The 14,934-nt window shown below is 32.8% G+C and overlaps 1 protein-coding gene across 1 annotated transcript; it reads left to right on the plus strand.

Annotated features, from left to right (window-relative positions):
- The first annotated feature begins 36 nt into the window (after nucleotides 1-36).
- On the plus strand, nucleotides 37-13,926 carry LOC132745987 (DDB1- and CUL4-associated factor 6-like). The gene is made up of 16 exons (XM_060735025.1): nucleotides 37-182; nucleotides 536-597; nucleotides 1,195-1,287; nucleotides 1,943-2,125; nucleotides 2,706-2,819; nucleotides 3,095-3,230; nucleotides 3,519-3,679; nucleotides 4,176-4,223; nucleotides 5,188-5,473; nucleotides 6,078-7,787; nucleotides 8,234-8,396; nucleotides 8,740-8,893; nucleotides 9,418-9,574; nucleotides 10,259-10,347; nucleotides 10,793-10,898; nucleotides 11,347-13,926. The coding sequence occupies exons 1-16, from the start codon at nucleotides 113-115 to the stop codon at nucleotides 11,424-11,426; spliced, it is 3,612 nt and encodes a 1,203-aa protein (XP_060591008.1). The 5' UTR covers nucleotides 37-112; the 3' UTR covers nucleotides 11,427-13,926.
- The last annotated feature ends 1,008 nt before the right edge of the window (nucleotides 13,927-14,934 follow it).

Raw genomic sequence — 14,934 nt, forward strand, 5'->3', positions numbered from 1 at the left:
AACTAAAGAACTGTCAAGACAGAATATTTAGTACTTTGATGCCATAGGTTATTGAGCAATTATTTTTTTATTATGGTTTATTCTTTTTTGGAGCTTTCCAGCCGGTGAAACAATGTTCCAGCAGCTGCAATCAAGATGTTATGGTCTTGGCGATAGGCAGATGTTGTACAATGCCGCAAGAGGTAATTATTTTGAACAAAAAATTGCATTTTGCGTTTGTTCAAAGTGAAGCTGTCAAAATTTGTAACCAGTTTTCGCGATCTGATGAAAATTATTTTTTAAGCAACATTTGGAATGTTGTAGCTATTTAGATATGTTGCATTCAGGAGCCCTGACTTTTGCCCTTTAATATTTTTTGAAAATACCGGTAATAATGACGCAATCATCTTTGAACCATGACTTGCCAGTGAGTTGGTTAGTAGATCTATCAAAAGCTGAAATGTCCACTGCAATTGAAGTAATATTTTAGTAATTGCTGTTCATATGTATATGGATAAAATATTCATTCATGTGTCATTAAATTTCCTGATTTTAGGCAATGTGGATTTTATACAACGGTTAAAGCTCGAAAGGAAGTTGGAAGTGCATTCTGGATGTGTAAGTTGTAAACTCAATGTATACTGTTAGCAAAACTTTTAATACTAACAAGTCATGTATTGTTCTTCTGATGCAAGTAACACATACATCGCTTTAATCTGATCATGTGTTAATAAGTTATATAATGTATCATATACAGCTTAATGTCACAGTTTACGTTTATTAACTTTTATTTACAATGGATAGTTGGGTGTCTGAAAATTGCCTTATGATTTTTATTTTCCTGCAACTTTATAGGGACATTATGGTATCTTTATTGTGCCCTTGTGGTTAAGGTGTCAGTCTCTTGATCATATCTTCGAGACTTTAATGTACTTGAGTTACTACCTTGTTTCCGCATATGACACCTTGCAGTACTAGCTGGTTTAAATTCCAGGAAGGTGACTCAAAAGTGATTCATAACTTTAAGTTACAAGAGCGTTGAGTTTCACATTTGAGCTCAAACACATAATGACATTCAACAAATATATATGTCTTTACATATACAATTTGTTTTAACACAACAGCTTTTGTATGACTAATACATTGATTTGATTCAGTATGCTTTATGTTATGTTTTTGAATATATCTAATTGAAGTGCGCTGTATTTTATGCAGGTGAACACAATTTGCTGGAATGACAAGGGTACAAGTATTTTATCTGGGTCAGATGACCAACATTTAATGATCACAAATCCCTACACTGGAAAAGTAAGTAAAAGCTTCATGACAAAAGAGATAATTTATATAGGTCTTATTGGTATGTTTAGATTTCTTCCTATGATAGATAGTGAAAAAGCATTGACTGTAACATCTTTTCTTTATATTTTACACATTTAAATGATGCATCAATTGGTGACTTAGAATGGCACAAGACTGCCACACAATATCATGAAAATGATTTATTTTAACTAAAACATCAGTATGAAAAAGTTTATTACACTTACATTTAAATGGCTCTACCATGTGTTTGGATGTTTAGCAAGATATTACCGCTCTGGGTGAGTGGTTTTGGCTGCTGACTTAAATCCCAAAAGTGATTTCCCACTCTTATCAAAGAAGCTATCCTGCTAGCTTACAGAACTTCAGATTAGGTTGATGATTCTGCTCATAATATGCTTATGCCTAAAATAATACACAAATGGGCAGTAGAGGTCTTCTTCTGCCGAGGAAGCTGAAAAGTTACTATATGACATAGTGTTGATGTGACTAACCACTACCAGATAAAAAAAAAACCAGATATTGTCACCTTCATGCAATAATGGAAAAAGTCCTTCTAAATTTAATAGCAGTTAATCAGTTGTTGCACTAAGGTGAGGATATAACCTTGTATCTAATTGGTTAATTTTCATTTATATTATTTTAGGTAATTCACAAGATTCATTCTGGTCACAGACAAAACATCTTTAGTGCAAAGTTTCTTCCCAGCAGTAACGATACTGAGACAGTGAGCTGTTCAGGAGATGGGAAAATTTTCTACACAAATATAGAGCGTAATGACACTAACGGGACATACCTGTTTGACTGCCACTTTGGAACAGCGTACGAGGTACACAAAGAAGATTACTTGATCATTATCTCTTTTTTTCCTTGATTTGTGATCTTATACCTGCACATATTTTTTCTGCATTTAATGCATCTATCACATGCACAGATACATCCCAACAGAAAAAATATCTACATCTCGCTTGAATGAGATCCAGAATGACATTGCTGGCATTATAAACCAATTATATTATGGTTGTATGTGTCGTTTTAATTCAATAAGTTATAAGATAATTTAAGAGTGTTATTATAAACACGCTTCTTTACTGCAATGGGCGTGTCCCCTTGGGATGGATATTCTGATCCGAATTGCAACAAATGACAGATATTAATGTGGATTTGCAGAGATTTAAATATGAAACATAACATTCAAATTTTAAGGGATTTCAATATCAAAATTAAAAAAATGTGCTACCAATGGAATAGAGCCCTCTCAAAGGGTACAAAAGTACAGACTGGCCTGTCTCTGTACTGAGGGCAAAGGCTTATCAGTTTCGGTTGAAGTTCACTGTAGGTTAAAGGTTAAAAAATATACATGTATATCTCACATTTTTAGTAAAAAAAGTATTCAACATGTTTTTCAGGTAATAGTTATTCCAAATGAAGCATCAACATTCCTGTCATGTGGTGAGGATGGCACTGTGAGGTTCTTTGACCTTAGGGCTAAAACGTCATGTAATAAAAGGTCTTGTAATGAAGTAAGTTAAAATGGTTCCTAAGACCCGTTTCCTTTTCTTTTTGCTGTTTCTAGAATACTGATAAATAGTTTTCTGGTTTAATTATACTAAATCTGGCTCATACTCAGATTTTAATATTGAGGCTATAATTATATGAAGTCATACTGTGAACATGTTGGGTTTTTTACTGCCATGTAGACATGGCATATTTATTGACTTCCCAGGCAAGTCCATGATTGTTTAATAAGTATATAATGGAATGAAAACCATGCTAGAAAACATGATTATATTTACAGGATGTGCTCATTAGCTGTAGAAGTGCATTAACGGCTCTCACAGCTAACCCAGTGTTACCATGGCAACTAGGTATAGGATGTTCTGATAGTTCTGTCCGAGTTTATGATAGGAGAATGCTGGGAACTAGAGCTACAGGTACTGCCCTAATAATCCTTAACATGCTGAAATCGTGTAGTTGATTGGGATTTGTATGAACAGGTCTTTGTTTATGATATACAAGTAGTTTGTCTGGCTGAATAAATACATGTTTATCTTAAAATCAAACTATAAAGATTGGTATTATTTGAATTCTTAAGATTGCTTATTTGAAAAAATTTTTTTTCATCAGAAGATGTCCAGGTTGAAGCACTGGGAATAGTTGATGCGCGTTGAGCTCTTGTTATTTCTTATGTCTTAAACAAATTTTTTTTGTACTGATTTAAGGAAACTACACTGGTAAAGGTATTACTGGACTAATGTGCTCATTCACTCCGCCAAGTTTGGAAAAAGAGTCATATAGAGTTACCTCCCTTAACTTCAGCCCTGACGGAAAAGATGTCCTGGTCAGCTACTCCTCACAGTTCATCTATTTGTTTGGAACAGATGTAAGACAATTTAATTTGTGACAAAAGTTCTGTATAAAGAAATGTATAGTCTTTGATTAGTATAATTTATTGAATATTTATTGAATAAAGTTGAACAAAGATAAATGTTAACTCTCGGGAGTTCAGAGCAGCAAATGGGTTTACTTCTCAAATAATTATACATTTGGGGAGTGTCCATTTATGTGGATTGTGCATATTCAACTTGTTCTTACAATATGATGTTAACATTTGCTTTGAAGTACATAAAACTTTACATAACTTGTCATGTAAGAGGGATAATATCAAAGTCAACTAATGTCATGAAAATCTTGATAAACTAAGACGCAAATTTATATGGGCATCACAACTCATGACGCTTCAAAAATAGCAAAGTCATAAGTGGATTTCTAATGTTACAGCCCTTGTCTTGTCATTTATTCTCTGCGAATTTAAAAAGAATTCTTGCATAGTATAACGTCTTATAGATATGATATTTCTTTGTCTGTTTTAACTTCAGAATAAAGAAGAATGCAGAGAATTTTCAAAAGATGTTTCAAAAACACAGGTATGTAGAAGTGGCGGAATGTTCAAATTGTTAACATGTCTGACTTGTAAACAAACTTGTTGGATGCATAGGTTCAAACCTCTATCAGAGGCAAGCTGTTGAACCCTTTAGAAAGAAACTTTTAGAACCGGTTGGTTCTAGGAATGAATTTGAGAGTGTTTCAATCAGCTTATAACTTCCGACACAAATCTAACTTAAACAAAGTCCTATAAAGTAAAAACACAGGTAGTATGTGTATGTGGAAATCAGAGTATTTGAATAGTGCATGTATATACATGTACATATATGTAAGTTTATTTCAAAACATGATGTCATGCTCTCCTGCAAAAAAGCTAGATGGCAATGAACAAAATGACAGATCTTTGTAAGAAAATGATTCCATGATTTGATTTATTATTATATTTGATGGGACTATTACAAAATTATATACAATAAAAGCATTGTGTTATTTTGCTATATTTCTGCTTTGGGGGAAAAAAAGTAATTATTATTGACTTGGAATATGTCCTTTAAGCTGACCCATCTAAAGAAGAAGAAAGAATTCTGCATTATAATATTTGAAATATCAGTGATAGCCAACATCTTATTTTCAGACATCACTTATTTGATTTCAGTACAATAATATAGTTATGAAAGTCAGTTTTAATTCTACTGGAGCTATAAACCACTTCATTGTGGCATTCAAATGGTCCCTGTTCATGTACAATTTGGTATAAAAAAAAACCTGTTTCTGGATGAAAAAAATTTTAGGGAGAGGTGGGCAAATTAAAATTGTTTGTGGAGATAATACTTCAGTGGTTTGTTATTTGTTTGAATGAAGTTACATGAAGGTTTAGCCCTAAGGTCAAAGAACCTCACTGTGCCATCCTCATTTCATGACAGGAATTTTAACTTTTCATTTGAAATAACTATTACCTGAAACTTCAGTTGAATAGTTAGTTTGAATGTATTTGACATCTTGTAGGAAGAATCTGAGTCAAAGCAGACTGATGATAACTGTGATCAAACTGGTACTTCCCTGCCTAAAACAGCCAAGTCCCATACAACATTAGCTGAGCCTAGTGAAGGGGCATCATCATCTAGATCTGAAGATGACAGTTTGACAAGAGCACCACCTGTGAAACGTCTTCGTCTCCGTGGTGATTGGTCTGACACCGGTCCTACAGCACGACCAGAAAGAGAGCGTCAAACTGGATCAGAGGGTCAAGCTTCTAATGACAATGAGCAATCATCACCTGCAGCAGGTACCGGTAAACATTGCCTTAAGTATTTTAATAATTCTGCAATTGTAAAGACAGTAATTTCCTCTTCAGTGACCCATTTTGTATAGGGTTGTTGGTAAGGTAGCATAATTTTACATCTTAATTGTTTTGATATTAAAAAACTTGTATATGCCAAATTATTGTTTTCAACATTTGAAGTTTATAATCAGAGATTTTTTTTGACAACAGTTTCTGCTTCCATGAAAAGTACCATAACAATAGGAATGAAAATCATGTTTTATTTGTGTGTCTTTAAGTTTTGTATTTTGCTTTTGATATCTGTCAAAATTAACTGACAATTTTAAATTTAAGGCAAATATTAGTACAAAAATTAAACATAGTAAGGATGGTTAAGAGCAATGATACAAATTAAGTAGAAAAAGAACTATTTTTAACACTCTACTGCTTAAGAGGCATGGTGGATATGGTGGGAAACATGTTATTGTAATAGAACATACAACATTAAAAGAGCTCCTTGTATGCAACTGTTCCCTTATTCAGTTACATTACATTATAATTGTAATGGAATCTTAATTTTCAATGATTTTGAAACCATAAATTTCTTTTTTTACACACCATTTAAATATTTCAGGACCAGGTGGTCCTAGATCTGCAATTATGAATCGTATGTCAGACCTGTTGACTCGTTGGTTATATGGCAATTCAAGAGAAGGCTCAGATCAGCCAAATGAACAAGAAGGAAACCAGCCTGCTCCTACCGGGACTGATTCTCAGTCACATGAAAATATTCTCTCTCAGAGTCAGTCTACAGGAAATTCACAGAACCAGTCTTCACCTAATGAGACTGATTCTCAGTCACATGAAAATGTTCAATCTCAGAGTCAGTCAACTGAAAATTCACAGAATCAGACTGGTAGCAATGAAATGTTTGCAAGCCCTGTATCTGAAGAATCTCAAGCTCAGTTTGATGTAAGAAATGATAATGTTGAATTGACACATGGAATTCAGTCAGAAACCACTGAGAGATCAGGTGATTTATGTGCTGATGGAAAACATGAAACATTAAATATCAAAGAACAAACATCACAAATTGGTCAATTGACATTTGGAAGTGAAAAATCTGAACAAGACTCCTCTGATTCAAAATCAGACACATCTCAAACTTCTTTTGTCCAAAAGATTGAATCAATGCGTGTAGATGACAGTGATCGTTGTTTCCCTATTGATGAAGTAGAAAGTGCTGGTACAGAAGATACATACAATCCTAGAGAACCTACACTGTATCCAGTTTCTCAAGTGTGTAATGAAGCACAGGAAACAGATGTAAAAGTTGACTCTATTGCTAAGGGCTTGCAAGAAAAACAGTCAGACTGTGCTAAGCTTGCTTCAAAAGATGAGGCAGGAACTAGTAGTGTGTCCCAGTCTGTGGGGGTACAAAAAGTGCATCAAAGTGGGCAAAATGATAATGATACATTAACTGTAGACTCTACTGGAAATGAAGCTTTAAGTTATAATTCTGATGAAACTGGTCAATACCGTGAGACAGTGTCAGCCGCAATTAGTTCCCTTAGAGCTCAAAATGTCCAACCAGTCGTAAGTTTGCATTACTCGTCAGAAGGCACATCTGCTAGCATGATAAAGGTTGGTTTTACAAGGTTTCAGAGTCTGGAAGAGGAGATGACAGAAGATAATCGTGAAGTTGGAGTTGCAAGTTCTGATATTGTTGATCAAAGTTTAGATAGACATATTGCTGATACTGACGAGGACAGAAATGTACCTCATGTTAGTAATAGAACTGATTTTAATGAAATGACAGATGATGATATTGATGTTGACAATGATGTGAGTGAATTACCTGAATCAAACAAGTCTAAGATTGATGTGAAATCTGATTCAGAAATGCAAGTAGTTAAGTCAGATAAGGTTATTAAAAAAATTTTGAATTTGAATGAAACATTTGCTAATGAACACAGTTTACATGCAATGAACAAAGACTGTGATACTGAAAGTGCATTTAAACCTTTCTCTATAAAATCCTCTGATAATAAACAGCATTTAGTTCTTGACAAAAGTCAGAAAGAGACTGATCTAAGTAAAGTTTCTCCAGATGGAGCATCAGATGAAATGCCTTCATGTAGTTATAGTATTAAAGAGCCAAGCCTTGAAATGATATCAGAGGAAAGTGATGATGTTGTAGATGTTGATAAATGTACTAACAATCGAACTGAGCCTGCTCAGATAGAATTTGACTGTTCAAAAGGTGCCTCAAACGAGCCAGTAATTGTGGACAGAGCCGAGAGAATGGAAATAGATAATGAGCCAAGTACAAATTCACAACAAGGTAAGTTAGTAAATCATAATAACATGTTTAATGAGAGTTTGTAGAATTCAGTGATTCTTTAGTATTCTTTGGTGATTGATCATCTACTGTTCTGTACTGATACCCTATATCTACTGTTCAAAATAGTTATGAAAGTTTGAACTTTCATTTTCCTCGGAGGAATTTTTTTTACTGTTATTCACAAACCTATGTATTATTTATATGCTAACTCTCTTCATACTACAGGTAGAGGCTGGATTTTGACTTTTATTGCTACCTTATACATTTTTCAGACAGTGAATAACATGCTGGAAGTCATGAGGGTTTTTTCTGTTGAAGGACTAAATGTATATCCCTATTAGTATACATGTTGTTTATTAATGTGTTGTCAATAGTTATCTATTCAACTTTCCTTTTATCTTTGTTCTGTTTGACTGGTATTTTTTTGTTTTTATATATAAATCTAGGAAGTGAGAGTTCAACGAGTGGCCAAAGTACATCAAGACGTAGACGTATAGGACATAGTGGACCTCCGACTGGTGACTTTCAGTTAGACGAGCCTGGTACCAGAAATAGAGATACAGATAGCAGTGATGAAGATGAACCAGAACAAAGTGCTGCAAGAAGAAGGTACTGGATTAAGCTACACATTGAATGCAATAAATAATGTGTCCCATCAATCGCCAATGTCCTTGTAAATGCCTCCTCGTGTGTTAAACCTGCATATGAATAAGCACTTATTTTGACAGTAAAGAATTTGTTAACGAATCACACTAAACTTGCTGTATCAATGTTTTCTGTTTTATTATTGCTCATACAGAGCTTTCCGGTTTTGATTTTTCAAGTTGTTACAATCCAGACTTTGATGAATTAAGCTGCGTTTAGTATATGTTCAAATACCATCATTGTTCTTTCTGCCAGAATTAAAACATATCTTGTTATAGATTAATACAAGAGTATTTCTTTTCTCCAGGACTGATTTTGAGAGAACAACTGCAGCTCTGAAGCTACAGGCATTACATCGTTTACGTCAGGAGGCGAAAGAGAAAAAAGAAATGCAGACAAAAAATGTATTTATGCCAAAGGTCAAGAGAGTTTTCAAAGGTCACAGAAATGCTAGAACTATGGTAAAGAAATATGTTTTATCTATTTTCCTTTTTTGTCAAACTCTTCTGTAGGACGTAGACAGATTTTTTAAAGTGATACAGTTTACTATATAAATATCTAGATAATGAATCATTTATTTAAAATTAGATACATTTTGTAATATTTAAAGATTCTTCAGTGGTACTAAAGTAAATGGCCTCAACTTCCCTCAAAAATGAAATTAAATCTATATTCTGAAAGGGGGCTTTTTGGTTGTGTTATAATATCACTGCTGTAGGTTCAATATCTACTTATACAAGGTGGCTCTCTCATCGACCTTGTAGAAGGTCACAGATTCTACAAAGTGACAAGCAAGGTCTTAATTATCATGAAGCTCAAATTGTTATGATAGTGGTGATCTTTTCCTTTATAGTGCATTAGTTTTAGTACCAGGAGGCACATGAGTAGAACCATAAACCTTTTATAAGCTACCTAGATTATTAACCGGAAAAAATCAGTTTTTGTGATATGAATTTATCAAACTGTTTATATTGGACTGTTTTAGATAAAAGAATCGAACTTTTGGGGAGACAAGTTTGTGTTAAGTGGATCTGATTGTGGCCATGTGTTTATCTGGGATAGATATACCAGCAAGGTGGTCATGTTGCTAGAGGCTGACAAACATGTTGTCAACTGTGTCCAACCACACCCGTTTCACACATGTAAGTTTCCAAGTTTGTGTGGGTATACTACTTTTTCTTGAGACAATGACTTTATAGAATTCCGAATTAAGTGGTCAAAGGGTGAAAGAATATATGACACAAACTTAATTATCATACATGCTTAAAGAGAGATTATTTATGTATATTTGATTCAAACTTGATATGAATCAATGTAAAAGAATAGGACAGATTAATGAATATCCAGATTTTTCCTGTACACATGCAGTACATTTTTGGCTTAAGTAAGGTCATAGTATTTTGTCATAAGGTATTCAGACTTTTAAAAGTAATACGACCTGGTTAGTTTCAACAAATGTATCTTAAGTTGAGATACTAAGTAATTTTGTATATTCAATTCTGACATATTACAAAAGTATCATAGTATCTGTTTAAAAACTACACATACAAATGTAATTATATTCTTTTGAATGGCCCAGTATGAATGGTTGCTTGTTTATATAACTTGAAAGATGAGTTCAGGTTTATGATGCAACATATAAAACCTTTAAAAAAGCCTTGATATCAAATTTGATATAAAATTGTACAATTCCTTTCTTATTTAAAATTGAAATTTACTTGTAACTTTGCACCAGTCATATATATAGAAAATATTTTCATCACAATTGTCCATTGAGAACCATTGTTACAAACACACAGTTTTATAAGCTAACTAAATGATTTCAGTGTTAGCAACAAGTGGTATAGACTATGATGTAAAGATATGGGCACCTCTACTACAACAGTCAGGCTTTGATGAGGAAAGAGCACATGAGGTACTGTTTTAATAGTTGTTTTATTCTTGTTACCATGAAACTTATCGAATTTTTAGGTGACACCTCAAAAATGTTCCAGTGTGATTATGAAGTCAAAAAAAGTCCCAATTCTGTGAGGAATCATTTTTGCAAGCATTAAAATTATTGTAAGACTAAATAAGCACTGCATCATTTATTTTGGTGAGCTCTACACTAAAAATTTAGTGTCATGCATTGCAAGTAACAGATATTAAGGGTTATATTTTACAGGTTACAGCCTTTTAAGACATCTAATCATGTTGCAAATTATGGTCGATCTTTTTTGTCATTGTTGGTCCGCAACCTAATGTTAAGATATTTAAAGTTTCTTAATTTGTTCTCCTTACACTTAATTTGGTTTATGAAATTCAGACCAAATCTTTTAACATACAAATTTTTGAATATATGTTGTTCTTTTTGTACGAAGGTAATTCATCGGAATGAGATTATGTTAGAAGAGACCAGGGATACTATCACAGTACCTGCAGCATTCATGTTAAGAGTTCTTGCCTCAATCAACAGTATTCGTTCAGGTATTACATAATTTTTATCTATTTGTTGACATAATTTTACTCCATTTTGAGAAATTAAAAAAAGATTGCAAAACACAGTAATATATGAAACTTTGTGTCTGCTTTGTGAGAATAAAGTACTTGATTTTTTCTTTGGATCGTTTTCCCTTTGTTTTAGACACTAGATTAGGGCTGTCCAGGAAGTTCCCAGAATTATGTTATACCTTTTCCTAATGTAAACATACACAAACAATATATTGATAATAGAAAACAAGTGTTTAATAGCTCTTGAATAATGGAAACAGTTACTTATACTGTGAAAGGTGATAACATATGTTGTACTAACAGACCAATAATTACTGATGCTTTGCCATTTAACTATGGCAGAGAAAATTTTAACAGATATTTAGTAACAGATAATTTAGGGTAATATTTTACATGTTACAGGTTTTTGTGTTATATATTGCAGGTAGAAGAGCAGCAGGGAGAGAAAATGTGGAGAATGTTGATGGAGACCAGGAAGAACCTGCTGCTACTGATGATGAGTAACATTTTTAGTCAACATACAGTGGAACCCTGGTTGAATGTCACAGCCATCCATATACAGTTGAGCCCTTCTGAAGGCTTCATCCATCCATATACAGTGGAAAGTTGATTGAATGTCACAGCCATTAATTAATATATAGTGGAACCCTGGTTGAAGGATACATTCATTCATTGTCAATGCAACTTAATTGGATGCCACGCTGGAACCCTGGCTGAATATCAAAGCCATCCATATTACAGCGGAACCCTGGCTGAATATCAAAGCCATCCATATTACAGCGGAACCCTGGGTGAATATCAAAGCCATCCATATTACAGTGTAACCCTGGCTGAATGTTACAGCCATCCAAATACACTGTAACCCTGATTGAATGTCATAACCCACTGAATACACTTGTGATTCACACCATCAGTCATATACACTAGAACCTTGGCTGAATGTCACAGACACAGAATGTCACAGCTATCCATATTCAGTGATACTGTGATCTAAGTTCTCAGTCAACAATATAAAATTTTATTGTAGTTTGGAGACCTTTTGGTTGAAAATGTGTCGAGGTTAAATGGTATGTACATACATGCAGTGCATTAACTGGAGTGCAAGTATTAGTTATCAACACTCCAGAACATGCCCATTGATTATCTCAATTTTTTTCTGAGGGTCACTTATTATGATGACAGGGAAAGGGATAACAATAGAAAAGTCATATTCGTTCGTTGATTACTTTTTCTTGGGTTTCATATTGTTAAAACTGGCAAAGTGTTTTTATTTTGGTCTATGATTCAAAAGAGAAAGAACATCATAAAACTTAGCAGTCAGACAGTCTCAAGTTTCGATTGCTCTTTCTATTACTAAAACAGTTGTTAAAGATCTTTGTTACCATATTGATTTACAGTAAAACCCAAGTCAATGGCCATAGTCATCCATAGTCTGTCAACCCTGGTGTAAGATCCATGCATTTCATGTTTATAAACCCTCGTGAAAAGTCGCAGCTACAAGGTATAAAGTTTCTGTCATTCATGTGTACTGAAAACCTTCTCAGAGAAATTTTACTTAACATGTTTGCAAGCATAAGCTTTTAATTTTCATGTGTATGTCAAGCTTTGTTGAATCAATGTTAACATAGGTTTAGTATATTGCATGTTAAACTAATTATGATTTTATATGAATGTGTTATTAATAACTTACTGTATTTATTGAAATATATTTATCATCTTTCTTGAATTTTATTAAAATTTACAATGTACTGCCCCTATTTTTTCTTAAGTGTACACACTAATACATAATTTAGAAAAAGGAGCTACATATGAACTGCCAGGTTTTAATTTTAACTATTTTATATAAGATCAATGTAGCAAATAATAACAATTTACTACTGTAGGTTGTTCTGCTTTTACACAACCCATACATATTTTTTTTAGTGAATTTTAGCAGTGTTTTGCAAAAAATGGGAATTTCATGTTGGGCATCTTTGGCCAAGTGGTTGAGGTTCCTGGCTTCAAACTGATTGCCCCTCCTCTCCATAGGTTCTAATCAGGATCAAAATTAAAAACTACTTTTTTTTTATATGTTTATTCCCATAGATTAAATTATATTTAATGTAACCTTGTTAAATGGGACAAGGATCTGTTGTAGAATTCATTGGGATATAAAATTTATGTACACAAATTATAATGAATTTTAAGTAGTTTATATAAATATCAAACTTCTTCTTCACTGCCACATCAATTATGACAACTCTAAATTACGAATAGAAAGGTTTTAGAAAATTAACAGATTTGCATTAAGAAGAGTTTGTCTGTAATAATATCATAATAATGGTCAATAATGAAAGATTTGTACAAGTAAAAGAATGAATAGTTACTTTGATAGTACTTAGTATCAGACATAACAACCAACCTCCTAAAAGAAATTAAAAAGAAGTTATTGGCAAGTGTGAGATACATGATCTGATATTACCATATTTTTATATAGCAGATAATAAAATGTTCTAGAACAAAATATTTATATTCATCATATAATAGTTCATTTCGAATCACTTAGAACGTTATCAATATTTTTTTTCATAAGAATATCCAAATGATTCATTTCTATTCAATGCTTTAATCAATATTTGAATATTAAATAATATTATTATGTCCATTGTAGACCAATCCACTTAAATGCGCTTTTTTGCGTGCAATCATTAAATCTTTAACCAGCTGGCATGAACTGAAACTACCCATGTGACCAGTGTGCAGATAAAGCTCAGCTTGTCTTACCATGATGTGCACTGTTCCCATTTTAGTCAGAACTTATTTTGAAATTTTCCTTTAAAGGCACATTATACCCAAGACATGCTTTTATTTGTATTTCTCAAAGGATTTTTATTTTTGGTGTACATTTATAGTTTCCAAAAAGTTACTCATTGGCCAATTACCTGAACATTATTTTTCTTGTGTGATTTTTGGCTGTTAGATTGATTTATTATTTTGTATGGAAGTGAAAATACTACTTAATTTAATTTTTATTTCACATTAAGCACTACTTTTTCAAAACATTATTTAAACAATATAAAATTCGTTTTTGCCCTTTCTAAAGAAAAACAAATTTATTCATTTCTGAGAAATAATGTGACTGGTTTTGTACAGATTGAAAAATGGACAAGTCCATGCAAGATATTTAGCATGGCAGCAGTTACCAAAGTGGTCCTTATGTATGATGCAATTATGTTAAGCACGTCAAGACAAGGCAAGCACATATTACAGGAATAAAGTATAGCTAATCATTTGTTACTAACAAGTTTTTGTTTCTGTTATTTTTGTTGTTGTTGGTTATTTATTTATATAATGTATTTTATGATCAAATTTTTTTGGGGATGAAATATTTCTATTTCACTGTATTTATAAGATTGTCTGTTTAAATGTGTTTAATATAGGTAAAAAATGAATACTTTAATATACATTAAGTAACAATCCTTATTTACATACACAGTAGTAATATTTAGGGAGTATTTCCTAACATGCTGGCAAATGAAGCTTATTTTATTCTAGGACAATGTTGTATTTTTGTTGGTTTTTATTTTTTGCTTCCAGTTGTATGCTATTTATACTGGACTGGTGTAAAATTTGAAAATAATGCTCATGTATTTGTTATTTATGCATAAATATTGTTAAAGTTAAATAAAGTCTTGAAATTCCAAAGATTTCGATTCTCATTAGTTTTCTTCCATTGTCTACATAAAATAAAATATTTTATGTTGGGCTTTTTGTTTGACTGACACTGTAATTGGTTATGCAGCTACTTTCCAACTTTATAGGTGAAGGGAGACCTAAAGTGCCGTGAGGTGGTGCTTGAGTAGAACTACTGACTGTAAGCTAGCTGGATAGCATAGGTTAATTGTAGTTTCATGATATAACAAAAGGTACCTGGGTGGATTTGAATCCAAAGTGGTGAAGAGCTAACAGTTTAAAACCACGCCACCACGAAAGCCCAAGCAATAATTTCAAAATCAAATTCAAAATACATGTA

The sequence above is a fragment of the Ruditapes philippinarum genome, unplaced genomic scaffold (assembly GCF_026571515.1).
Source record: "Ruditapes philippinarum isolate M1 unplaced genomic scaffold, ASM2657151v2 ctg5380_1_1_1_1, whole genome shotgun sequence".
NCBI classification, from domain to species: Eukaryota; Metazoa; Mollusca; class Bivalvia; order Venerida; family Veneridae; genus Ruditapes; species Ruditapes philippinarum.